Here is a 27829-nt window from a genome sequence, read left to right on the forward strand (position 1 = left end):
TTTCCCAACAAGTTGTCTTTGGCCTCCTTCCTTTTCCTTCTACCCTCTCTCCCTTGGCAAGCTCTTTCAACCTAATGTTTCCAGTAATCCCCTCAAAATAAAAGACTCTAAAATCTATAGCCATGAAACTCCATTCTATAATCCACACCCATAAATCTCTAGTCTCAACTCCACACCTATATTTCCAGACACCCCTACCCACCTCTCACCTAAATTCAAGATGTATGTTCAAAAACTGCATATGCTGTCTTCTCTTCTGAAAGTTTCTCTTTCTGCATGGTCTTTCATTTTGTCAAAGCACCACCAGACTCCTGGTAATCTAAAAATGAAGTGTTATCGACGACACCCCCTGTCATCCCAGCTGAGATGTCCTCTTGCTTCTATTCCCATAACATCTTTGGCTGAGTTCCCTCCTCCCTCTCGCTGCCTCTCATCTACCCTAGTTCAGAGTCTCACAAGTCTCAACTGGACTATTGCCATTATCATCTTCATCAGTCTCCTACACTCTCTTAATCCCAGGCATCCTAACCTCTGCTATGAGATTATACTGATGGAAGGTCACATCTGATCAAGTCATTTCCTAGCTCAGAAAACTTCCATAGCCACTCAAAACTTGACACTCCTCCATGAGTCTGCCAAGAAAGGTCCTCAGCCTGGCCCTGAACTCCTTTCAAGGTTTCTTTCCCATAATTTCCTTTCAGGAATTCAGCCCTAAACTCAAACCAAATACCACAGCATTCCTCTCCCTATCCCAGTCTGTCGCCATATCTTTGCTCATCCTCCTTTTTCCCCATCTCCTCATGAATAACTCCTACTATCCCTCGAGGCTCTCCAGAAATGCCAGCTCTTTGATGAAGCCTTCCCTAATCTTTTTGCTTGAAGTTATTTCCCTTCTCCTTTGAACTCCCGTAACTCTACAACACCATTCACTCATCTCTCTCGAAGGCAAGAATCCCGGTTTAATTCAATACTGCACATAACACTTTACCTAATACAAGTTTGGTGAATCAATGGATTGTCTAATAAGTCTTTCCTCATCCTTTCCACGTCTACCAGGCCCATTGCTAACATGCTGTGTGACCTTGGGAAAGTTACTCAACCTCTCTGAGGAAAAACTCAGCTTCCTCATCAGCAAAATGGGAATAAATATAGCTTACAGAGTTTTATGAGTTGAAACAAAACAATGGTTGTTCTAGGAGGGCCTATCTGGTACACAGTAGGGCCAATTAGTACAAGGTGCCTCCATTTCTCTTTTCATCCTTATAATCTAATCTGAGAGCTCTCCACATGACACACAGGGAATGGTATGAATCAGAGTATTGATACTCCTCTGTGAGATGATTATGTACTTCCCAACAGCAAGTGTAGGGATCATCGCTACCAAGGCATCCTATCAGAGCACTAAAAAGTGGGACAAGAGAATGCTTCAAAGAATGTAATATTTTTAACAATCAAATACCACTGGAGCGACTGAGGAACTCTTCTGCCTTTTGGGGGGAAATTATTGCAGTTGATAAAACTTATCTGAGAAGCCTTTATCAAGGGAGTAAATGTTAAGCAAGTCAAACGTTAGTTTGGAAGCAAAGGAAATTCCTTGTAAGTACTGGAAGAGAACGATCGTCAGCTATTTTCTAGAACTCTAAACAACCCAGTAAGACTATTTGAGACTACTTATGCATCTCAGAGATATGAAAGGCGACAGGATATAGTGGACATGGCTCTGAACTAGGTAGGTCTAATTCTGGCTCAGATACATACTCACTGCTGAGCCTTGATATTCTCATCTATAAGATGGTGTGGCTAGACCAGAAAACCTCATTCTAGGAGGACCTCCTTGTTAACAAGTGTTTTGTTCAATGAACTTATTACTAAGGGAAATGTTGGGCAGCCAACCACCTTTGATGGTTAGCTGTGGACATAGAATTGCAAACGATAGTAAATACATGTCCTCTTAAGCTTCCTTCCAATCCTGTGCCTCTTGAGGCCGTATCACAGCTTAGAAATTAAGAGGAGGGGCTTCCCTGGTGGCGCAGTGGTTGAGAGTCCGCCTGCCGATGCAGGGGACACGGGTTCGTGCCCCGGTCTGGGAAGATCCCACATGCCGCAGAGCGGCTGGGCCTGTGAGCCATGGCCGCTGAGCCTGCACGTCTGGAGCCTGTGCTCTGCAACAGGAGAGGCCACAACAATGAGAGGCCCGTGTACCACAAAAAAAAAAAAAAAAAAAAAAAAAAGAATATTAGTGGAACAGCTATCAAATCTGAACAAGAATTACAGACCAGATAATACATATCAATACTAGTTTTCTGAGTTTGACAACAGTACTGCAATTATTTAAGCAAAAGTCCTTGTGTTTTTGGAATAAACAATGCACTATTTAGAGGCAAAGGAAAATTATGATTACAACTTACTTTCAAATGGCTCAGAAAAAAATGTACACACATTGAGTATTGTGTGCATGTATGTGCGTGTATACAGTTTTATATGTAAGTATTGGCTAAATTAAAGTATTTAAAATTTTTAGTTTTGACCCACTCTGTATCTCCCTGTTCAAATTACTTACTAGTCCTCTTTTGTAAAGGAATGCCTCTACTTAGAATTAATTGTCCTACGCACCAAAAAAACGAGTACTCAGAGACCTAATTTTCACTTTAGCATTGCAAAGAGTTCCAAAGTCAAAGTACATTTTGAAATGGATAGAACCAGCCCAGTCTTATAGTATGTATTAAACAATAACTGTGCAAGTGCCAAAGCTGGCGACGGTTTCCACTGCTGTTGCAACATCTAAGCTCAAAGTAACATCCATGGATTTCTCAGTGGGAGGCTACAGAAAAGTAGTTGGATATTCCTTCTGCTGTTTCTAATTAAATCAATTTCACAACTCCACATTTGAGCCATTCCCTAAATGGCTACCAATGCCCTGACAGGTCCCAAGGAGAGCCAAAAATAGTTGCGGCAGCATCACCTAAGACAACCAATCCTGTGGATGCTACATTAATATTTCCCCAAAATTCTGCCTTTCCTTTCACGTCACTAACAGAAACCTATATCGGCCAACTCCAACTCCCATCTCCAGGCAAGACAACCTCTCCCCCAAATACTTCAAGAAAGACTGCAATGTTTAAGGGGATTAGTGAAATTTACATTACTCATGTCAATGTAGCACTTCATGGTCACAAAGCACTTTTATGTAAATAATCCCCTCTTCCCTTTACAATACTACTGTGAAGAGTGCCATTTTAAAGAGTAGGAAACTGAGGAAACAAGAGACTGTCCCAAGATTTTAGACATTTTATGTATTGAATTTAGGGCCAGACCCTATGTTTTTAGATACCCAGAGAAAGAAGGGGGAAAAAATATCAGTGAATGGCATCTAGTCATTCAGGACAAAGAATCCTAGTCGCCTCCCTATCGCTCACCCTCATACCCAATTCAACTCCTTCAGGATAAAGTCTAGACTCCTTAGCTTAAAAAGTCCCCTGATGGGGGCTTCCCTGGTGGCGCAGTGGTTGGGAGTCCGCCTGCCGATGCAGGGGACACAGGTTCGTGCCCCGGTCCGGGAAGATCCCATGTGCTGCAGAGCGGCTGGGCCCGTGAGCCGTGACCGCTGAGCCTGCGCGTCCGGAGCCTGTGCTCCGCAATGGGAGAGGCCACAACAGTGACAGGCCTGCATACCGCAAAAAAAAAAAAAAAAGGCCCCTGATGATCTGGCCACATCTCCTAACATTTCTCTACCTTTCAGTATTTCACATTTCTCTGTATTTCAACTGGAATAACTAACAACTTCCTAACACTTCCTAAGTGTCCTAACACTTCTGAAATGTCTACCTCCATGCCTTTGCACATGCTATAAGGGTCTTCCTGGAGCGCCCTTACTACTCATCCTCACCTGGCTAATTCCCACGTGTCCTTCAGGACTCAGCTGAAGCTATTCTGGAAAGCTTTTCCCAAATCCTCCAGTCTCAAGTAAACAGGTTATTTCAGGCTTCTGCTGACCCAGCATTCACTTGTTGGACAGTCTTTACCACGTCGCACCAAGGGTTGGTTCCACCTCTTCCTCTGGACCCATGTTATCCAACTGAACTTTCTGCAATGATGGAAAATTTCTATATCCACACTGTCCATCACAATAGCCACTAGGCACAGGTGGTTACTGAGCACATGAAAGATGGCTAATTCAACTAAAGAACTGGGTGTTTTTTTTGTTTGTTTGTTTGTTTTTGCGGTACGCGCGGGCCTCTCACCGCTGTGGCCCCTCCCGTTGCGGAGCAACAGGCTCCGGACGCGCAGGCTCAGCGGCCATGGCTCACAGGCCTAGCCGCTCCGCGGCATGTGGGATCTTCCTAGACCGGGGCACGAACCTGTGTCCCCTGCATCGGCAGGCGGACTCTCAACCACCGCGCCACCAGGGAAGCCCAAGAACTGGGTTTTTCATTTAATTTTAATTTTTGTAAATCTAGATTTAAATAACCACCTGTGGCTACAGCACAGCTCTAGACAAACCGTCAGCTCCAAGGACAAACACCATACTTACTTGTCTCGGTATCCCTGACACCGACCACAGGACCTGGCACAGAGCAGGACTCAGTGTTTGTCAAAAGAATAAGTGAATGTGTAAGTGTCTATAAACACTTATTAAGTTGGGAAGTGATTCCACCCAATATTCCCAGCATTCTGGGTTATCATATAAAATTCGGCCAAACCAGTCACCTCTTGTAAAGCGCACCTTATTAACTATCATGGGGAAAAAAAAAAAAATCCTCAGTAATTCACTCATTTCTGCTCAGGGCACTTTAGCTTCACAATCACGCTTAAATGACTTCCAGATGACTTCTGGACAAAGGGTGACGCTGTTTATGAAATATTACAATACTCATGCAGCATCATTTTGGAATGTCAAACTCAACTGCAGTGTTTTATAAAGAAAAAACATGGGCTTTTTACCCTGATTCTATTAACATAGAAGAGAAATTTCTATGTTATTTCTATTAACATAGAAAAGAAATTTCTATGTTAGAAATTTCTTGAATGCCTTAAGTATTCCCAGCATATTAAAGACTATTCTGAAGAATTCTGTAAAATTAACCATCAACTCTCCTGACTGAATTCATGTTTGAAATCCCATACAGTATTTGGAGAAGCTGTACAGACTTGATTTGATGGGCTTCCTCACTGCCATGAGCAGAATGCGGAGAGAACATGACCTCCTACAAAGGACTAGCAGTCAAATCCAATTTGGTTCCAATTAAAACTCTCGGTTGACAGAATTCATGAGCTTGACATATGCTCGGTCATTTGAGATTTTAAGAAATCCAAGATGCGAACTTCACAAAGCAGAGATTAACCAGGGCGGACTCCGCATCCAGGCACCCACTACCAAATCCCTCCGAGTGCACTGGCTGGCAACAAACTGGCCGGCACACACCGCCCACCCAGAGCAAGGAAGGCTTCTCCGTTTCCCACCGGGTGCGTCTCACATCCCTGGTGGTGATACAACGGCTGAACAACTGCTCATTAATGGCCTTTCGCTGTATAATTACTTCTGTAAAGGGAGGCTAATCCGAAAGTCTAAAACTGTATGTGAAATAAAAAGAAACAGGTGAAGCATCCTAGAGCTTGATTGGGCGGGTGGGAAGTGAGGGATTCAAATACATAGTTCACTGCTTTCTCATTGAATTTAAATGTTTAATTAAAACTGAAGAGCTATTTCTTACAAAAGAATTAATGTTCACTCAAGAAAAAAAAAGGCAAAAATAAAGTAAAACATACATTTAAACCTTGTACCAAGGGCAACAGTTGGTATATAGGCTGCAGCTTTGTTTCCCCTTTAGGCACTTTTAAAATAGTGAAATAAATACCAGCCAGCATTTACATAACACTCACTCTGCTTCATGCACTGTCCTAAGTATTTAACATCTATTTAATTCATTCTGTCTTATCTGCACCTTAAAGACAAAGAAACTGAACAGAGGGAGGTTAAGTAACTTGACCCAGTTCACAAGCTCGGAAGTGGCACATAATCTCTGTCCAATTTTTTCTGTGGGAACATTATGTTCAACTAAGCAGTGTGGGAAGAAAAACTTCTCCTTAACTTCACTAAATCCTTAACTGCTGTTTCAATACTCTGTCAGAAGCAGCGAGCACAACCTGCTTGGCTTATATTTGATTCCTGTTCCCCATGTGCGGGGAGGGGCTGAGTTAAGATAGGAGACAGTCACTGACTTGGATCTAATACTCAACAGCTGGCTGCAGGGCACAATCCGTAATATGAATTTAGATTCCTTCAGGGCCATAGCTCTTTGATGTTCTTACCATCAAACTGTCACCTTCTTGCCTCTACATATTACATAACCCACTGGCTTAGCCGTTTTTAAAAGTCTCCATTTAACGTGAGTCAACTCTGCTTTTATTTTTTTAACCTGGATTCTTAAAATCTATGGTTCCCAATTCCTATAAAATCTAAAAGTGCTTATTTGGATGATGAACTTCCAATAAGTGTGGAGAGCAAAACAAAATGGAGGTTATAACAGGTAGAAAGAAATTTTCCCCCATGTAAACTGTTAAATTGGAAATTTTAAACTGTTACATTTCCAATTTCAGAAACTGTTAAATTGGCAGTGAGAGGCCACTGCCAAGCTCGGAAACAGCCTTACTGTTAAAGATGTTCTCAGAGACCCGTAAGATGCGCTATGTCCTCAGCCCAACCCCCAAGACCACCTGCCAATGAGACAGTTTTCTGCTCGTTCACGTAGAGGTTGTCTGCCGCATCGTGACCCTGAAATACTTTGGATGATTCTTTATGGCTCTGTTATCCACACAGCAACTCCTGTGGCAGCCATGGTAATTACACTGCAGCCTTGTTATCTTGGGATAACACTGTAATTAACCTGTGTCACTGCAGCATTCATGGTCATAATAATTGCGGCAAAAAAAGTCCTATGGAAGTAGCACTTTTCGTTCTGGCTTTCAAAAATAACTTCAGCAATCATACTTCTTAAAAACTCAAATTTGTTTTGCCCCAAGACATATGATTTCCTCTGTACAAAGGCCACTGAGCCAAGCTCTCTGAGTGCCCCCTGAGAAACAGTAGACTATCTTTGTCATAAGAGCTCCCAAAGAGAATAGGAGAAACAAACAAATAAACAAAAAACATTTCTCGAAAGAATACTTACAGCTCCTCTAGAAAAGGGAAGTTCTTAAATGCATCTTCTGGTAACTGAGTAATGTTGTTCATGCTGATATCCCTGGAAAACAAAGTTAAGAAGGCTGTTAACTAAATGATATTAGACTTAAAGCACTTAAGTCAACAGAAAAATAATTAGGTGCTGAAATTTTGTAAAGAAGCAAGAAAAATGAGACAGACGTAGGAATAGTCATAATTCAGCTTCAGAATGCAATGCTCAGAAAACAGAAAAGCTAAATCTTTTATTATAAATTACGTCCCATCATTTATAACATACCCAGATCCTGGGTTTTCACCCTTTAAGTATTCTTGGAAAAAAATGTCTCCAAAGGCCTACAATGAGTGAGCCGGTGTGGCTTTTCATTGCTCTGGTGTTCAAAGTGCTGTACCTGATAAAAATAAACAAATGAACACCCAGAACTTGATAAAAGAGATCTGCAGGTACGGGTGGCTTCTTAAGCCACTGTCAGGGATAATAAAACAGGTCCTAACTGTACCCCAGTCGTATTTTCTGCAAAACCTATAAAAGTCCTCCAGGTAATAGCTGTAAGTAGATTTCATTTTTAGCCTATGAACAGATGCAGGCTGCAAACAAGTGCATACATGACAGGTATGAGGTCCATTTCCAGTTTTTCCTTAAAGAGGCAGCAGCAAGGAGGGTACTCACTCGACGATATCACTTGACAATTAACTAGTTCAAGCAGCTGAAAAAAATTCTTTATTAACCATTTCCTTCTTCCCTGGCAGCTGCCTTTTGAACTGGCTTTCTCCTTCCACACTCTACTTAATCTGGACACTGTAAAAGGCAGCTGAAGGCAGCCTCACCAGGGACAGCCCCCACAGGCTCTGGGTTGCCTGCCTTACCCAGACGCCTCTGCCTCTTATTTGCTGTTAAATTCTCTGGCTCAGCCCACAGGTCTCTCCTTTCTAGAAACCACCATGAAAATTCACACGTGTGACTTTCCCACAACTGGATTAGACATAATAGTCTAAGGAGGTGGAAGAGACATCAAGCACACAAAAACCAGCCGACAACAATACCACTGTTCTTTTCACTACTTTGGTCAGGTAAAAATCTCCTTTAAAGGACACCTTGAGTATCAAGGTAGGTGAGTCCCTTCTCCCCATCTTTCCTCTCACGAACATTTCGAAATGGTACTTGCATCTCTTCTTACTAGCCTTTCCCAAGGCAGGTTTGGAAAACTTCTTGGCTTGGGAATAATAAGAATGGCAGTTGCAAAAACAGCAGTAGCAGCTAACATGTTGAGAATACTGATCATGGGATAAGACTGCATATCAAATCTCACTTTACGATTGGGGAAACCAAGGCTTACTGGGGCAAAGTAACCTCCCTGAGGCCACCAACGAGTGGTGTAACAGGACATGTGAGCTTCACAGTCCAAGATCTTAACTCCAAACTCTGAGTCTTCTAAAATATCATTTGAATCCTGCTACTTTGCTCCAGTAAGTAGTTAAGACATAAAGCAAACCCTGAGTCCCACCAAGGTTAAAAAGAGGGAGGGATACTGCCTCCAAGACCTTGGCACAATCATCAATGAATCTCAGGAAGAGCGCTTCTGATTGATGATTAAAAAAAAGAACTATAGGGCTTCCCTGGTGGCGCAGTGGTTGAGAGTCCACCTGCCGATGCAGGGGACACAGGTTCGTGCCCCGGTCCGAGAAGATCCCACATGCCGCGGAGCGGCTGGGCCCGTGAGCCATGGCCGCTGAGCCTGTGCTCCGCAACGAGAGAGGCCACAACAGTGAGAGGCCCGCGTACCGCAAAAAAAAAAAAAAAAAAAAAAGAACTATAAATAGCTTTAGCCATTGAAGAAACAAAGTTCTGAAAATTCTCTGGAGACAAATCCCAAGACCATACGGATTCACATGCATTCCAAAATTGTCTATCATTAAAAACAACTCAAATTCTACTAAAGATACCTTACAAGAAAAACAAATTTAATATACTTTTCAAGGAATTATTATTTTTAAATGTAGGCCCTGATACTAATTTAATCAGCTATCATTATCCCTGGAGAAGGGGGAGGGGGAACCCTTCATTTTTCATAAACACTGGAGCATTGTGCGAGAGAAATAGCACCCAAATAGGGGTCAGATGGAATATTGTTTCATCCTGGGCCTCAGTTTGCTCATCTGTAAAATGGGGGAGTTGAACTGATTGATTGGGGGTCTTCCTGGCCTGACATTATATACTTCTGTGATTCACTTTTTTTTTTTTTTGGTAGTTTTCATGGAGGGGCTCATCCTCCCTGATGAAGATATATGAGGTTCAATTGATGGAAAAGGCATGTTTCTGAAAAATTTACCATAACGCAAAATTTAAAGACTACTAGTTTGCCATTATAAAACTACTGAGTCACTCCCACTGGAGCACATTTGCCCTTAACGAATAAATTCACTCTTAAGAATACAACAAAACTTTTACTCACGTTGAAAAGCAAAATAATAATGAGTAAGCAGTGATTCTGTAAAACATCACACAATTTTGGTGTTCTTTAGTCATTCCAATAAAAGGAGAATGGACAACTATAATTAATTACTTTACAAAAGGAAGCACTCCATACTGTTCCCTCTTAAGTTTGGCACACCTGAATTCAGGTGAGTATCACAGCAACAGAAAAACTGACTGACTGCCTCACCAGAAAAGACACATAATTATGAGAGAATTTATACCACACTCTTCCCTGCATTCCAGTTTTTAAAAATGCGTACATCTATATAACTGTCTCATTTTTTTCCCCCTCAGAGTTACAAGACATAACAGGTAGCTTTGCTGTGAGCTATAAATGCAATTAGTGGGACTCCATATTTACAAACTAATAAGTGTTAAATACGTGGTGAGGTTTTGTTTCAAAGCTTCAGGTTCAGAAACAACACTTGTTTCCAAATTGATCTGAATTTCACAGACTCAGAGTTCTATCTTTCTAGGTATTTTCCATCATATTTTCTAGGCCTCAGTTACAAAGCATTTGTGAATAAGGAAGAGAAAAAAGTAAATAAATAAAAGAAAGGGAGGGGGGACCTGGAAGATGTTATCTCCAGAGAAGCTCTGGAAACATGTAGTTACAGAGTATAAGGTGGGTGGGTACTCATTTAAAATGATGAGGACTAATGGTGATAAACAACCTACAGACAGCCTTAAGAGTATATTCCAGACCTGACATCACCAATACTGGCAAGAGAGCTTGAGGCTGGAACGGATGCTGGGGGTGATGAGTTAACTGTAACCATTTACAAATGGAAGTCCTAAGCCAATAATTACAAATATATTGGGCTCATATGCCTATAAATTACTAAAATACATAAGTAAAAAAGTGGTATATATAGAAAATTTTCAGCTAGAAGGTAACACCTCTAGGTCAGTGCCTTGACGTTCATTATGAGCAACACAATCTTGCCAGGAATATCTGTAATTAAACCCAGAGATCTACCATCCTGCGTTCCTACAACGAAAATAAGTGTACCATGGAAAACAAAATCATCTTACAAGGTCAGAGCACCACCAACTCATAAACACCTCTGAAGAGTAATTTCAAGAGAACTGACGGCTTTACTTGAAGCCAGCCCAGCATGGATGGAAGGGTGCAGGCTTGGGAGACCAAGGCTTACCTATCGATTCACCAGCACTAGCTCTGTGATCTTGGGCAAGCTGTTCACCTTTTCTGATTCCTAGCTTCTTCATTTGGATAAATGGAGGAAGTAGTAACTAAACCTTGTAGAATGCTGTGAAGAGCAGAAGATCAGATTCATCACGTAAGAAGCTAAATAAATAACAGGTGTTATCTCATCATCCTCCGTGTTCTGGCTGCTCCTGGAAGCTGTGTGAATCTGGTGGACAGAGAGTCAGCAGGCCAAGAATCTCACCACCTTTGGTGGCCTTCCTTCCCAGAAAAGAAACCACTTTTACACAAGGGAAACACTAAATGGTGCAGAAGGTCTATAACCTGGAGTCGTTCCTAACTACAAAACTGGATTCTAAACTCCAGAACTCCAGGAGTCGAAGCTGTTAAGATAGAAGAGCTCTTTGAGATCAAGTGCTTTGTTTTAAAAGAAAAAAGTTGAAGCCCAGTTGTTGACGGAGAAGGGAGGGAGGGAGGAAATTACATTCTTATAGGAAATTGTTAGAAGGACAAGAAAGACAAGAGCCATTTTCAGAAAGATCAGGAGGACGTCCAGCAGGGTAAGTGATGAAGCAGGGCACAGAACCTAGAGCTTTTGCTTAGTAGGGGGGAAATGCCTGAATGTATCTTTTCTATACATACTGGTTCCCTAACAGATTTCTTTATAGTTGGGCCTTGCAAGGTACACCAACTGGTACAGGGCACACGCCTGCATATCACACCCAATGCAATATTCCCCAATTTTTACAACAAAGATCAAAAATGCAAACGCACATCACCCCACGAGGAAAATAAAGGTGAATGCTCCAACACCAGCAGTCACTGATTTCAAAATTAACAGTGAAATGGCGCAACTGTTTAATTCAAACTGCTAAATCTCCCCAGTGCTTACACACTCATCTTTTTTTTCCCTCATAAAATTCATTAATATTAAAGTATCTACAGAGTAGAGAGGAACATCATGTTTCAACAAGGTACCTTGTAAAATGCTCCCAAAGCGAGCCTAACCTGTTTGCTGATGGCCCAGCGTGTACCACCGTGGACTCTGCCACCACATGCTTGCTGGTCTGGGCCTTTTGCCATGGAATTATTTAATTTTAATATACTGTGATTGACCCATGTTATCTAACTTTGAATAAACCTTCCTATTTGTGTTAGATAAAACTACACTGCTGCTGCCATAATGTTAATAGTAAGTCAAATATTACCCAGCAGTCTGAGAAGTTGATAAATTATGTTTAATAAATTACAAACAGGTTCTAGAGAAAACATCATTCTCTAATATGTTCTTCAGAAAGTGGTGGTGATGTCCTTAGACTCAACAGACACATGTTGATAATGATTAAGAACTAATACTATTCCAATGACTTTTCTAGGGTCTTGTCATCCACCAAAAATTTTCAGGCCGCTCTCCAATTAACAGATGTCTACTGTCTGAACAAAAACAAAAAACTAAAACTAAATTTGAAACATAGCCTGGGTAGAACACATTGGAAGGGAATGTCTCTCTCACGCACAAGTAGTGTAGATAACACATACACCACCAAAGTTCTAGACAAAGCTTGTATAGAGTTTAATTTCTTTTCTGACAGGGTTCCATATCTTTGGGCAAGTGATCTCTTTTGCTCCCTACTTTTATAATAACAAAGCAACCTATGTTCACTGTTTTTAAAGAACTGAAATACAGGGAAAAGCATCCACAATATCAATACCCAGAAATAACCACTGTCCTATTTCACGGGTGTCATTCCAGGTCCTTTTTCTCTGGATGGTATGTATTTTTGCCAACATGAAATGCTATCGTTCTGAACATATGTTATCTCTTGATGCCTAAGATTCTTCATTTGCAAAACGGAAAAAAAATTCTCTGAAAATATATTTTAATGAAAGCATAAGTACTTAATATATCTCAATGCTATTTTGGGCAGGCCATACATCATGGGAGGGGAACTTCACACCTGGAAGTCACCGTGCCAAAAGGAAAAGAGGTTAGTTAAGCCTCTTTTCCAGAGACAAGGAGATATACTGTCACCCATTTAACAAATACGTACAAAGCACCCAATTATCCACATAGGTGCAAGGCACTGTGCTAGGATGGTGAAGCTTTTATATCAAAAGATATATTCACAGTTCTCTTTTTTACTTTCTTTTAATTAAAATCCATCACTCCACTCTATTCTTTTTTTTTTTTTTTGCGGTACGCCGGCCTCTCACTGTTGTGGCCTCTCCCGTTGCGGAGCACAGGCTCCGGACGCACAGGCTCAGCAGCCATGGCTCACGGGCCCAGCCGCTCCGTGGCATGTGGGATCTTCCCGGACCGGGGCACGAACCCGTGTCCCCTGCATTGGCAGGCGGACTCTCAACCACTGCGCCACCAGGGAAGCCCCCACTCTAATCTTAACTTATTACTGCTTGAGACATTGTTGCAATACGTAATTAAGTTTAACCTTTCTAAAATGCATTCTTGCATTCTGGAAGCAATAAGAACAGCTACATATGTGTAAAGATACTGCTCTTTAGTTACACTGCAGAAATGGAGCCAAAATGGTATGGATGCCATTTTAGTCAGATTTTGCTCTAGAGATATTTTTCTGACCTTAACGTGTTTTTGCACTGCTAGAATCCAACTAGATGGCATGATGGACACCCTTCTGACGCCATGTGAAATATCTCTACTCTCATTTTAGGCAGCAGGATAAATTGGCTCCGTACTATCTGGCATCTTCCCTGGTGTTTCAAGCACAAAGGCTCAGTGCTTCCCAGCGGACAGATCCAACACTTGATTCGCCAAGCCTTGCAGTTCTTAAGAGGAGAACTGCTACAACAACCATACTGTCACTTAATAGATAAATGTCAATCACTGCCAAGAAAAGTTACCACCTTGTAAAGTCATTATCTGTTTAAGGTATTTGAATATCCTAGTATATAGTCTTCAAATCTTAAAAAATAATAAAAATACAGTAAAAAGTTTTGGCTACAGGAGATATAGAGAAGAATGTTTAATTCATTTTATGATCTCCTACTTTCATGGATTAAAACCCCTGTTTTAGAACCTTTTAGCATTCTTCCACTAAAGACTTCCAAAGCTCTATTGACATTGTTATGAAAATGAAAAAATACAAAACAAACTGGAAGAAAACATTCACAAAACACTATGGGATAAAGGATTTGTATCTATAACACAGAAAGAACACTCAAAACTCAGTAAGAAAATAAACCTGATTTTTAAATGGACAAAAATATTTGAATAGGTGCTTCACCCAAGAAGATCACACAAATGGCAAAAAGCACATAAAAAGATGTTCAACATTAGTCATTAGGGAAATGCAAATCAAATCACAAGGAGATAGCACTCAGCTATTAGAATGGCTAAAATGAAAAAAAAAAAATCTGACAATAACAAGTGCTAGTGAGGATACAGAAGACTGGGAACTCTCATACACTGCTAGCGGTACAACCATTCTGGAAAACAGTCCGGCAGTTTCTCATAAAATTAAACATATACTTATGACTGTGGCCCAGCAATGCTAAGTATAAGTGGATGGGTTAGGAGAAAGGTCGGCTACAAAGGGAAAGTTTGGCCCACTGGAAATGCTCTGTATATCTTGATTTTGACTGGCGGTTACATGATTGTATACCTTTATCACAACTCTTAGAACTGTATACTAAAAGTATGTATTTTACCGTACGTATCAATAAGTTAAACATCAATTCTTGTGTTGGCCTTTTATAAGTAAGTATATATATGATACTACCTCTTCACATTTCTCCCACAGGAAAAAATAATTCATCCTGTGGCTAGAAATCCTCTTTTCCAGGACTTGCCCAAAACCAAATAACGTGATGCACAGCACTGGCTTGGCTTCAGAGTCAGGAAACCTGCAAGTTTTTTGCGTTTTGTTTTGTTGCCTTTTTTGTTGTTTTTTGGTTGTTTTTCCAGCCTCTGCTATCCACTTGCAGGACACTGGGCCAAGCCTCTTCGTTCTCTCTTTACTGAGCACCTATTAGGTTTGCAACTGACTGTATGCTGGGTCCCAGGTAGATAAAGACAAAGAAGACAGAGTGTTTATCCTAAGGGCGCTCTGCAATAACAAAGCAGTAAGTAAGTACTGTGATCACGTGGCAGAGTGAGGGAAGATGGTCAGCCTAACGTGGGACCAGAGAGACTTCCGAAGGCAGGGCGGTGGTGCCAAGTTGGAAAGGGCAGATATTACTTTATAGAGAGCTGCTATTTCAATCTCTAGTCTCACTCGTTATGTCGGCACTATTTCCCAACAGAGATGCAATTGGCTTTTGTGCAGGACAGTTCTTCGTTATGCAAGACAGTCTTGTCTTGCCTAGCTCACTATTGGGTGCTTGGCATCCCTGGTGCCCTGGTGCACTATAGTGCAACCGAAAACATTCCCCAAATGCTTCCAACCTTTCCACGGGAAGCTGGCAGCACAGAGAGGGATGTGAAATCTATTCAGCGGGTGACAAACGGCATCTTAGAAAAAGAAATATAAGGAACGGTTAATATCAAAGTTAAGCACATCACACAGAAAAAGAATAAATATTGTTTCATGACAATTATTTACATTTCATATATATATATTGGGTCATGATGTAAAACATAGTCATCACTGGATTCATAGGAAAAAAAAAAAAAATTGAAAGCCTCTGAATCAGATAACTTGTTTGTTTGGGTAGAGGGTACCTTCCAGGCAGTGGGAATATCATGTTAAATGAGATAAAACCAGAGTGGTCAAGGAGATAAAACTACACAGGAATTGGAGTATTCCAAGCACAATGGATATAACTGGCAAGAGAAGCTACCAAGGCAAGCAGAAAGTATGTCCCCAAAGGCCTTTGTGTATGACCTCTAGAAATCATAACTTTATTCTAAAAGCATGGAAAGCTGCCAGAGGAAGCTTAAGCATGTCACGTTTGCTGCAGAAAGATCATTTTAGCAGCCATCTACTGCCATGGGATGAAAGGAAAGGAAGTTATTAGGAAGAACAAATCCCAGCTCCTCTGGAACTCAACCTCCTCTACTGAAAAATATTCTGTACTTGCTAACTTCGAAGGTCCTTCCCAAATCTATCATTATGACTCCTACTTTGGCATTCCTTCTCCTGCATATTTCGTGCATAATTAGTAGAAAATAAGAAACCCTGCGATTCACTTTTTTCCTATACGTGCAGGCACATTTGCTTGTGTTAGCAAGTGTGTGAGTGAGGACTTAAACATACCCCCTTCAGAATTACAAGGGTTCAGCAATTAAGAAAGATGCATGACTTCATTTCCAAAGGTAATATTTTATGCTGTAATTGTTTATGGTCTCAGTGAAGCAATACAGCCTAGGAGACACTGAAGGTTGTGTTCTTCAAGGAGATGCTAACCCAACAAGGTAGAAAAGAGAGAGAGCGAAACACCAGTGTGTAAACCTCACACCCCCACAAAAGGCAGGTGTCACTTAAATTACACATCCTCAAAAGGGTAACTTAAAAAATAAAGCTAGGGCTTCCCTGGTGGCGCAGTGGTTGCGAGTCCGCCTGCCGATGCGGGGGACACAGGTTCGTGCCCTGGTCCAGGAAGGTCCCACGTGCCGTGGAGCGGCTGGGCCCATGAGCCATGGCCACTGAGCCTGCGCGTCCGGAGCCTGTGCTCCGCAATGGAAGAGGCCACAACAGTGAGAGGCCCACGTACCAAAAAAAAATAAAAAAATAAAAAACTAAAGCTAGTTAGGCTAATTCAATAGTATTTTCTAATACTGAAAGAAGTTCCACTTGTTTTCGGGGCTTTTTTGTTTTTTGTCTTTTTAAACAGAGCCTGTTTTTAAGTGTGAGATGTGTTCTAAAGAGGAAAATATAAAATACTCTAAATCCGGAGCACTGTTTACTAAATGGCAAAGAACAATGAATACCAAAGACAAAAAGAACATTCCTTTCTATAGTTTGATCGAGGACCCCTAGCATCTGGCATCACATGGAACAGACAAGGGTTAAATGATAATATTCCTTGTTTTCTTGCTACTGAACGGGTGTTCTCGGGCATTCTTTGGGTGTTAACAGCTGTTCTGGTAACCCTAACGATGACAAAACAGTGCTCATTACCAGCCAAGACACACAGACAGAATGCAATTTCAATAGTCCATTTAACATCAACAAGAAGGATTGTAAGGACTGTCGTCTGGGCTGATTGGAAACACTCAGTTACTTCATCCTAGCAGACAAAATGCACTATTCACAAAGAAATCAATCCCACAGCATTTATTATGGTAAATATTCTAATTAACTAAACGGTTGACGTTTTATTATAGCTACACTTATTAACACCACTGATAGGAAAACATTACTTCATGGTCCTTGCCTTCAAACATGCACACCCACCCACAAAAACTGCTGTTCAGACGCTCATTTTTTTAAACTTCAGCTCAAAACCAATTAATGGGCAGTGAAATCATTTTAATGGGTCATAGCCAACTTTGTTTTCAATTGAAATAAGAAGGAACAGAGAATAAAATAGAAAAATATCAGAATGCATCAAATGTAATAAAGGTAAGTATTGTCTCACGAAATTTTGTTCCTGCACTCGTGGGCTTCTGTCTTCCTGATGGCAAAGTCGCAAGTTCATATATATCGTGTATTTTAAGTTCATATATATTGTCTGTGTAATATAGCAAGATCCATGAGTTCAAGGACTTGGGTATTCAAGCCAAATCTTTTTATTCCTCCTGCCAAATGGATTCAAAACTCCAGCTGCTTCCCCAGCACCACCAGGTTGGCAGAATGGATGTAGTAACCTTTAAAGTACTTCCTTCAAGTACACCCCAGTACTTTCATATTTTAGTGACATTGGTTTTCTAAAACTGACAGTAGCAATATGAGAGAATGTCACAGTGAGCTACCCTGAACTTTCTTTATTAAAAAGAGAGAGAGAGAGGGAGGGAGGGAGAGGAAGAGACATACAGGCACACATTTAAAAGACTTTATTACAGTATTACTTTTCAACTGTTTCAACAGAACTGTGGATAAATCAGCTGAGTTAGCTAAATTTCTACTTGGCTACCCCGGGCTCTATCGAGATTTCTAGAAATATATGATAACAGCATGACAAATTTCCACTTACATAAAATGCATAAAATGTTTATAAATAACCTGACAAAACCATCCTTCAATAATGTAGTGATTTGAAGGTTAAAAACAAAAAAGACCCCCCCACCAAAAAATCTACACTCCAGTAAATCCTTTCCAATGCCCCAAATCCAAAAGGGGCCTCCCAATAAACACTGTTTGCACATCCAATAATCATCCCAGGCAAGAGGAGCTTTAATTTCCAAGACACTGAGGCACTGACCTCATTATGTTGAGGCAAGAGGAAAATTCCAAATGATGAGGCAGTCTATACCCTGAAGACCAGCTGCCAACCGTCAAGGCCTGAACCCAGGGGCAGACTCTGGGGTTTCACCATCCCTGTAATGCAGGCTTTGTGGGGCGATTGCTTCCCTTCAAGCCAGGAGGCATGCAATACACACACACCACACACACCTTCCCCATTCTCCGCTCTGATGGCCATTTTTTAAAAGGCTTATAAAGTGTATTCTATCCATAGAGGAATGACTCAAAATTGTAACTGGGATACAGTTGACTATTAGACAACAGACATTGATAATGCCAGTTGATAAAAAGTCATTCAAGGTATTCCCTTGGGAATGACTTACAACTCATTAAAGTCAATATAGAAGCAGCTAGGCAATCAAATGTGAGTTGATCCTGGATCTTTGGGAGCAAAGATTCTCAAGTCTGGTTTTCTCATACTTCTGGACAGCTCTATTTGTGATAAGTCTTCACGTTCTAAGAAGTTCAGGTCACAAAGCCCTTCACTTTCCTTTTAATTTTTGCAATCATTATGGGTCATATGGTCCTTTGTTTTTTACCCTGGACAGAAAACAATAGGCTACCCTGAAATCTGTTTAATAAAAAGAGAAAGACACACATACACACTAGGAACTCCAAAACACAATACTCTGTAATGACCTATATGGGAAAATGACTATATGGGAAAAGAATCTAAAAAAGAGTAGATACATGTATACATATAGCTGATTCACTTTGTTGTACACCTGAAACTCACACAACATTGTAAATCAACTATACTCCAATAAAAAATTAAAAAATAAAGGCACAATGGCTAGTTAAAAAAAAAAAAAAGTTATTGCTTTAGAATGTCCATCCAGGAAAATCTCTCAATTCCTCAGCTGACTTGATGTTTTGTTGAAGCAGTTTTGTTATTAAATTGGAAGCCAAGAAGAAATAATGTCTTAGAAAATAAATTCCTATAAGGAGGAGGATCTTTAATCCCCCCAACCTCCAGTGAAACCAGGTACACACCTCCGATCCATTTGTGCACGGGTGCATGCACGCGCACGCGCGCGCACACACACACACACACACACACACACACACACACACACACTCTCTCTCCCTCTCTCCCCGCCACCCGCCCCCATAAAGAGCTTAACCACAATTAAAGAATGTTGCAGATTAAGAGGCCAATTCAGATACCAATAAGGAGGATGACAACTCACTCCAGTCTGCCTTGGACAATCCCAGTTTACATCTATTGTCTCAGCATAATAATTATTATTATTATTATTTTTTTTTTTTTTTGGTGGCCTCTCCCGTTGCGGAGCACAGGCTCCGGACGCGCAGGCTCAGCGGCCATGGCTCACGGGCCCAGCCGCTCCGCGGCACGTGGGATCCTCCCGGACTGGGGCACGAACCTGCGGCCCCCGCATCGGCAGGCGGACTCTCAACCACTGCGCCACCAGGGAAGCCCTCAGCATAATTATTAATAGTCCTCCTTTTCACTTTCAAAGGGGTGATCATTTGGATGATAAATTAAATCATCATCCCACTAACAGCTATAGCTATGACTGAATAGTGTTGAATGAGTTATGATGGGAAGAAGTGGAAATCTTGGTTTGGATTACCTCGGGGAGGGCTTAAATAAAAGGCTAATTCCTCATCTGTATAATATTATGATGATAATAATAATATGGAAAACATCTTATGAGCATCTGTAGTGTTTGTAAATATCACTTTGATCAATTTCCTGCTCCTCCACCTAGACCTTCTGTACCATTAGGGCAGGGTCCGTGTTTTGCTCACGAATGTACCCCAAGCCTCTAGCTCAATGTGTGGCCAGTTTAATGAATGACATGCCAGACACTACATTAAATGCTTTAACAGTCATGTAACAAGTACTTACTTAGCATTTCCCAAAAAAGAGAAATGTTTGAAAAGGCTTAATTTCCCAACCATCTAAAGATAGTCAAAGGCCTGGCTGCAGGAGAAAAGAAAGGAGAGGCATATAAAATATCTTCGTCTTGACAACTGACACCTGATCTGCGTCTGGGACAGACATCAAGAACACATTGTTTATGGACAGCAAAGGGCATTAATGACAGATTTCCTCCCAAAGTCTACTGCTATAACCGAGTAATAACCTTACATGCAAACACATTTGGGAAAAAGCAAGAGAGAGAGCAAAGCTTTCATTTCAATACAAGTTCCTGGATTTAAAAATAGCTTGGGAGGAATGATGTAAAATTGGATTTCAGTAAAACTAATTTTTCTTCCTCAAAAATTCAAAATACAGGCTTTGTCCTATAAATAGCATCTCAAAGAACCACTGAACTAGAAAGCAGAGTGATTAAAAGTTTCTCCCAGAAGCCTGACCAAGAGCCCTGGGTTTGAACACAGCTCTGCTCGCTCACTGGCTGTATAACCCTGTTATAATCATCCTGTTATAACCCTGTATAACCCTTAATTTCTCTGTGCCTCAGTTTCTTCAAGTGTAAATGGGGATAACACTTCTGACTTCAGAACATCGTCGTGAGGATTAGAGGATGTAACCTCCAGCCAGTGCCCAGCACAGTTACCTAGCCCACAGCAAACACTCAAAGTCAACTATTATTATTTTTATTATTATCATCATCCCCCATCACCATCTAATCATCTCATTTTAATAATGAGGCAAGAGGCCCAGAGGGGTTAAATATTTAATTAATCAAAGAACCAAGATCAGAATCAAAACGATAAATCCCAGTTCAGGGTTCTTTCTACTACCTTAAACTAGAGCATGTGGCAGTAATATTTTAGCAGTATGCTTTGGGACTGGGGAAAATAACTTCCCCAGAAACAACGTGTTCAATGGTGCTTAGATTCTGAAGTTAATGGGTAAGAGCTGGCTGAGCCCCTCAACTGTAGCTCAGCTAATGAACAAGTACTACAACCAAAACATGGAAAGAAACAAACCAATGCTACCTGTACTTAACTCAGTAAATGCATGAAAAGTCTCTTTTTACTCATTAAGGATGTTGGTCCTTGAAGAAGTCTTATGTTTAAAATGAGGCCAAACCGTAAAATGGAATTCTGGACACCTTTAAAAGGTGTTGATGGGGCTTCCCTGGTGGCGCAGTGGTTAAGAGTCTACCTGCCGATGCAGGGGACACGGGTTCGTGCCCCGGTCTGGGAAGATCCCACATGCCGCGGAGCGTCTGGGCCCATGAGCCATGGCCGCTGAGCCTGTGCGTCCGGAGCCTGTGCTCCACAACGGGAGAGGCCACAACAGTGAGAGGCCCACGTACAGCAAAAAAAAAAAAAAAAAAAAAAAAGGTGTTGATGTATTGATGGATTAATATGTTCAGTTTCATGTAAAGAACTCACAGTTTTTTTTGTTGTTCAACATATCTTTATTGGCTTGATGATTAAAATATTCCCTCTGATCTTAGGGGGCAGGAAAAAAGGAGCTGTATGCAAACCAGGTAAAAAGGTAGAAGGCAGGGCCTCTGATGCTAAAGGAACAGCATGTGTGAAGGACAGCAAGTAGGCTGGTCTGGCTGGGATGTGGAGTTCACAGGTCAGGGGCAAACCCAGAAGGATAACATAGGCTCAGATTACAGAGCACACTGAATGTCCGTATAATAAAGAACTTGAGGACAGAAACCAGGAGCTATGGAAAATTTTTTAAGGAACATAAAGAAGGCTGCTTTACAAAGAAATTCTGGTGGATGGGCACGACGTTTACCTTCTCTACACCTTTACGACTACCTTGATTGAAATGACACACTGGCACTCTGCTACTGGCCCACGCTGAATGAGGTCAGAAGCAGCAGCGCCATGAAACGGATTGCTATGGATACTGTAAGAATGAGATGAGGTTATGATTCATGAAGCCACACAGTGTTCCCTTCAGCAGAGCCCTTGGGAAAAACTTCTCTCTGACCTCAGTTCCAAGAAGAGCTGTGTTTCTCCTGCACAGTGTGTCCTTTTTATCTTATAGACAATGTGGAATCACAGAAGTGGATTCTCTCTCCCTCTTCCCATCAGCTACTAAGATTTTCTGAGCCAAAATTGTAACCCCCTCTTTCACAAATGTATATACATTAGATGGGCAGCTTCAGGAATTCCTGTCTCCAGTTGATCTTCTCTGGTCCTAATCTGGGGGTAGGGGACAGTCCCAGTCTTCTAGCCAGTTATTTTGTATTTTATCTTAAGCATTTTGGTAAAAGCTATCTTGAATTCTTTTCGGAATAAGGAGGATCAGACCAGTCCTTTTTGAGCACTCTCTATGTGCCTGACGCTCAGAAGCCAACAAATGCACAAGCCCATTTGGGTGGTTTTATAAAAGGGTGATCATGGAAGCGAGAAGGTTGAGAGGGAGAGATACAACAGCACAACGGCCAGAGAGGAAAAGGAAGAAAAGAGCCCCCTCAGAGGCAGAACCAGCAGAACGTAGTGATTAGAGGCTGGGGAAAAGGTACAGTTGAACCTCGAAGATGACACCGTGGTTTTCTGCCCACAGATCTGGGAGGGGGATGCTGCCATCAGTTAGGGACATGACAGGAGGGCAGAGTGTGTTGGCTCTGTCAGGTCATGAGTTGTTATGTGTTGGATGGTAACAAATGCCAGCCCAGAATTGAGGCACAATGTCAGGGAGGGGTAAAGTCACGGGAGAATGAAAACTCCAGAGTGGGTGGCATCGCCCAGAGAGGACATGCAGAAATAGAAAGAAAATGGCTGAGAAACAAAGGTTTAGAAATAACTCAATTGGAGGAACAGAAAGAGGAAGGGAATGATCAGGAAAGGGAGGGAAGAATCTGAAGGAAAAGCTTCTAAGAGATCAAGTAAATACACTGTCCAATGCCACCACGTAATCAGGAAATAGATTAGCCACAGGATTTGGTAATTAGATCACTTGTCAATAGGCTTATCAGAGCATGAATCTCATAAACACTAACCATGACTAGAATTTTTTCTTTCTTATTTTGGCTCTGGGAATAGAACAAAGAAAGGGAGAGAATTTCCTGAGGTAACTGGGCAAGATTTAAAAGAGAAAAGGAAAAGAAACACAAGGTTTAAAGAGGATGTGTGTAAACATGTGAGAAAGAGACCGCCTGAGGTGGAACTGACTGGGCTAGGATGCTGATAGATGAGGAAAGGGGACCTACAATGTGACTATTCCCCCTGCTGGGAAGGAAGGGGCGGAAGGGTGGGCTCCCTCAAGAGCAGGTGGGGCTCCTGGCTGACCACACCTCCTAAGGGTGCGGCGGTGCAGACAGAACCCCAGATGTCTGTGACTACTTGGCATCTATTCCTTCATTCTCTTAAGTCCAGGAGCACTGATTCCAGCCTCACTCTCACACTGAATGTATTCCTTTCACTCCTACAGCACATCACAACTACATTTTTTTTCCCTAATGTGTTTTCCCAGCTCTTTCTCAGCTACAGTAATTAATTCAAATACACCACCACTTAAGTGCCAATCAAAGCTCCATTGAGATCTAAGAAGAACAATGGTGTGCTTATATGCAGTCTATTAATTTAAATTACCAGCTGAGTCACTACATGCCAACAATTAAGCAATGACACACACACAGATTATACTCTCCATGAATATACTAAACCAGAGATTTCAAAGAATGAGTTGCCTGGATGGCCAAACTTTCCAGATAACTGAGTGAAGGTTTGCCCCTGGGGGCAGCGGGCCGGGTGGGGGTGGGGTGGGGTGGGGCGGGGCAGGGTACCAGCATCCAAATAACTTTTTTTTTAACTTATGTATTTATTTATTATCTCCTTAGAACTCTATTCACTCTCCAACAAGGCCCTACCTGACCTGTCCCTGGGTTCCTCCCCAACCTCATCCCAAACCATTCATTCCCCTACCTCCAGCTCACCCAAGCTCCTTTCTGTTTACCACTTTGAGGCGGTTCCCCAGCTCCCCTCAGGGCAGGTTCATGCTCACCTTCTGGTTTCATCTCAAATGTCAACCCTTAGCCCCATGACAGTGGCTTCCAGTTTACTCCCTCACCATCCAGTTTATTTCCTCTTTCTAGCTCTCATCATTCAAATTATCTTATTTGTTACCTTTTCATTTTTTTAATTAATTAATGTTTGTTTTTAAATTTTTGGCTGCACTGGGCCTTCGTTCTAGCATCATCCGGGAATCTGATAGAGAGGTACAGTCTTGGGTTCTACTCCAGACCTACTAATCAGACACTCTAGGGGTGTTAACAAGCTCTCCGGATGATTTTGATGCACGTGCAAACGTGAGAGCCACTGCAGTACCTTATATTATGCTGCTTCCTTAAGTATTCACGGTCTTCCCCACCAGAAAAGAACATGTACAAGGGCAAAGGTCTAGTCTGTCCTGTTCACCACCAATCTTCTAACTCCTAGTCCACGACCTAACACACTGTAGTTACTTGAGGAGACAAGGCATCTCATCCCTTAATGAAACTGCGGGCTACTGAGCTAAAACTACTCAAACGTTTTGAATGTTTAAACGCCTATCGTTATTCAATACCCCGAAGACACCGCTAAACTCAGGTAACTTTTTCTTCTGCTTTTCTTACTTCTTGACACTTAGATCACTATATTTCCCCCCATATTTCTTAGCACTCAGGATAGAATGATTATCTCTTTGTAGAGCTGACAAAACCACGGCAAGGTGACCAATCCTTAGAGCACTCCGGCCACACTGTAGAATCACATCTGTCTCAAGAGGTCAAACACAATTGCTCAACACTGGCTTTGCAGCAAGGCTGCCTGGGTTCAAATCCAGGCTCCACCACGTATTAGCTGTATGAACTTCAACAAATTGGTCAACTTATGTGCTTCAGCTTCCTCATCTAAAAAATAATGAATAGGGACTTCCCTGGTGGTGCAGTGGTTAAGAATCCGCCTGCCAATGCAGGGGACACGGGTTCGAGCCCTGGTCTGGGAAGATCCCACATGCCGTGGGGCAACTAAGCCCGTGTGCCACAACTACTGAGCCTGAGTGCCACAACTACTGAGCCCGCGTGCCACAACTACTGATGCCCGAGTGCCTAGAGCCCGTGCTCCGCAGCAAGAGAAGCCACAGCAATGAGAAGCTGCACACTGCAACGAAGAGTAGCCCCTGCTCGCCACAACTAGAGAAAGCCGGCGTGCAGCAACGAAGACCCAACACAGCCAAAAATAAATAATAAATAAATAAATTTATATAAAAAAAAAATAATGAATAATGGCACCTACCTCAGAAGGTTGCTGGGAGAAGTAAATAAGGTAACACATGTAAATTGCTGAGATCACTCCCGTCACACAGAAAGTACTCCATACACACTGGCTATTAGACATCACACCCTGCTGGTTATTAGCCCTCAGACTTCGGGTAAATTCTTGGCCATGGTAGTTCAGGACCAAAATAGGGGTCTCTATAGCAGAGCATTGCCACTCTCTAGTAGGCAAACAATTAAAAAAACATTCCATATACCAGGAGCACCGATCCTACTTCAGATGGGCTACCTTTACAGTTCCCTGAATACCTCTCCCACACAGACTCTTCCTCCATACTCTCTCTCCCCAACCCCCATCTTTGACCTTGTGTTCAAAGTGCTCAGAAACAAAACAAGTACAGCCATCCCTTGGTACCCTCCGGGATTGGTTCCAGGACCTGTGGTGGATACCTAAATCCTCGGATGCTCAAGTCCCAGAGTCAGGCCGCTCTGCATCCGCGGATTCAACCAACTGCAATCGTAAACATGGTACATGGTCTGTGGTTGGCTGAATCCATGGATGGGGGACCTGCGGATACGGAGGGCCAACTGTATTTGCTTTAAAAATCAGAAATCTTCTGGAAGACAACTGCAATTGACTGCAACTGCACAGAGGTGGTAAAGCAACAGGCGGGGGAGTGCGGGAAAACTGGCTGATCTACTCTAGACAAAAGTGTCCCCCGGTGAAGGTCCAAAAGCAAAATTCAAGAAGCGTCCTGCAAAAGCAGCCCATTTCTGCTCTTCGGATGATATAAACAGAGAAAAATGAACAAAACCAGAAATCATGGAAGAGTAACTGGCATGCATCAAAGTAGTTTCAGGGGCTTCCCTGGTGGCGCAGTGGTTGAGAGTCCGCCTGCCGATGCAGGGGACACAGGTTCGCACCCCGGCCCGGGAAGATCCCACATGCCGCGGAGCGGCTGGGCCCGTGAGCCATGGCCGCTGAGCCTGCGCGTCCGGAGCCTGTGCTCCGCAACGGGAGAGGCCACAACAGTGAGAGGCCCGCGTACGGAAAAAAAAAAAAAAAAAAGTAGTTTCAGATACCTACAGAGCTTACAAAGGCAGCAAGTATCTTAGTCACTGGGAATATCCAAGAGCATCATTCAGTGGAGCACTGACAAGCCAGCAATCTTGCTTAAGAACTTGCAGAGGCTCCCTGTTGCTCATGGTGCCAAATTTAAACTCCCCTCTCCCTGCTCAAGGCTGGGATTCTCTATCAGCTAACACCACTTTCACCTTCTTTTTCTTTCCACGCTTCACCTACACGCACCTGCTCTGACTATGTCTTCCTCCCTCAGACCCCCGCGCCCCATCCCCTCCCCGCCACTGAGGACTAAGCCTTCTCACTTTTGTTCATGTGAGACAGTGTTCCTCAAAACGTGGGGATAGTGTGTAGTCTGTCAGCAAGACACATTGAGACCACAGAGATATTCAAAGTTCACCTTGGAGCAACCTGACAATGTAATTTTATGCCTTAAGTCAAATAATAAAAACTTCATAGGTTTGTATCTTGCCATTTTACTTTTTTTCATTTTATTTTTCTAAAAATTAATCATTATTATATTTTACAAAAGTATCGAGCCACACTGGATTGGAAATTTAAAAGAACAAAGCTGACCCATCACCACAGATACTTTAAGAAACACTGCACTAGACCCCTCACACTTCTATTCTCTCCTCCCACAACCTAATCTAATTTTTTTCAAGGTTGCCTATAAAATACCCTCCCTGAACAATACCACTCAATGTGAACCTTCTTTTCAAAGTTTGTACCCATCATCATTTCAGCTGCTGGAAACTGTTTAAGGAACTGAACAGAAAGGTAAAACTAACCATTTGCCAATTGCTTGCTCTAAGGAGCCCTGTTTTATTTGCTTTACGCTTCTCTGCACCCACTGCAGAGCAGAGGCAGCACGGTGTAGTGGTTCAACTTCTGGGCCAAAACCAGACTCCAAAATGGAACCCAATGCCCAAGGGCCATCAACAAACGCTGGCCATGTGGCCTAAGACAAGTCCCTTAACTCTTCTCTATTTCCGGTTTCTCTTCTGGGATGTGAGGCTGGCATGGTATGCAAAGCCTTCCCAACTCTAAAATTAAATGATGTCTGTTTGTTCTTAGAAAGGCTCTCAGGTTCCTCACGGGCAAATGGGAAAGCATCTGCCTGCCACAGGGCTGGGGAGGTAGGAAAACATTTTGAAAACTATAGAGGCCTCTGTGTACTTGAGGATTACTATTATTATGCTGCATATAGGTGCCCAAGCAGAATGCATGAACTAAATAAGGAGACTTCATGTAGCCTGCCTGCAAAACTGAAGGCTGGGATGGTGGCAGGTCTCGAAACTCTGACTAGGGGGGCCACAGAAAATACAGGCTACCTGGTCTAGGGAAGATGAGCTGAAAAGGAGGAAGAGAAGAGCTCTCGTGGA

The 27829-nt window shown here is 42.2% G+C and overlaps 1 protein-coding gene across 2 annotated transcripts in view; it reads right to left on the bottom strand.

Moving 5' to 3' along the window:
* LGR4 (leucine rich repeat containing G protein-coupled receptor 4) overlaps positions 1-27829 on the bottom strand; it is a 97200-nt gene that overhangs the window by 38495 nt on the left and 30876 nt on the right. For both annotated transcript variants that reach the window (XM_029207725.1, XM_029207726.1), the window contains exon 2: positions 7170-7241. In XM_029207725.1, coding sequence (XP_029063558.1) covers positions 7170-7241 — 72 coding nt within the window. The remainder of the gene's footprint in view (positions 1-7169; positions 7242-27829) is intronic.

The sequence above is a fragment of the Monodon monoceros genome, unplaced genomic scaffold (assembly GCF_005190385.1).
Source record: "Monodon monoceros isolate NGI ecotype Baffin Bay Population unplaced genomic scaffold, NGI_Narwhal_1 Super_Scaffold_7, whole genome shotgun sequence".
Taxonomy (NCBI): Eukaryota; Metazoa; Chordata; class Mammalia; order Artiodactyla; family Monodontidae; genus Monodon; species Monodon monoceros.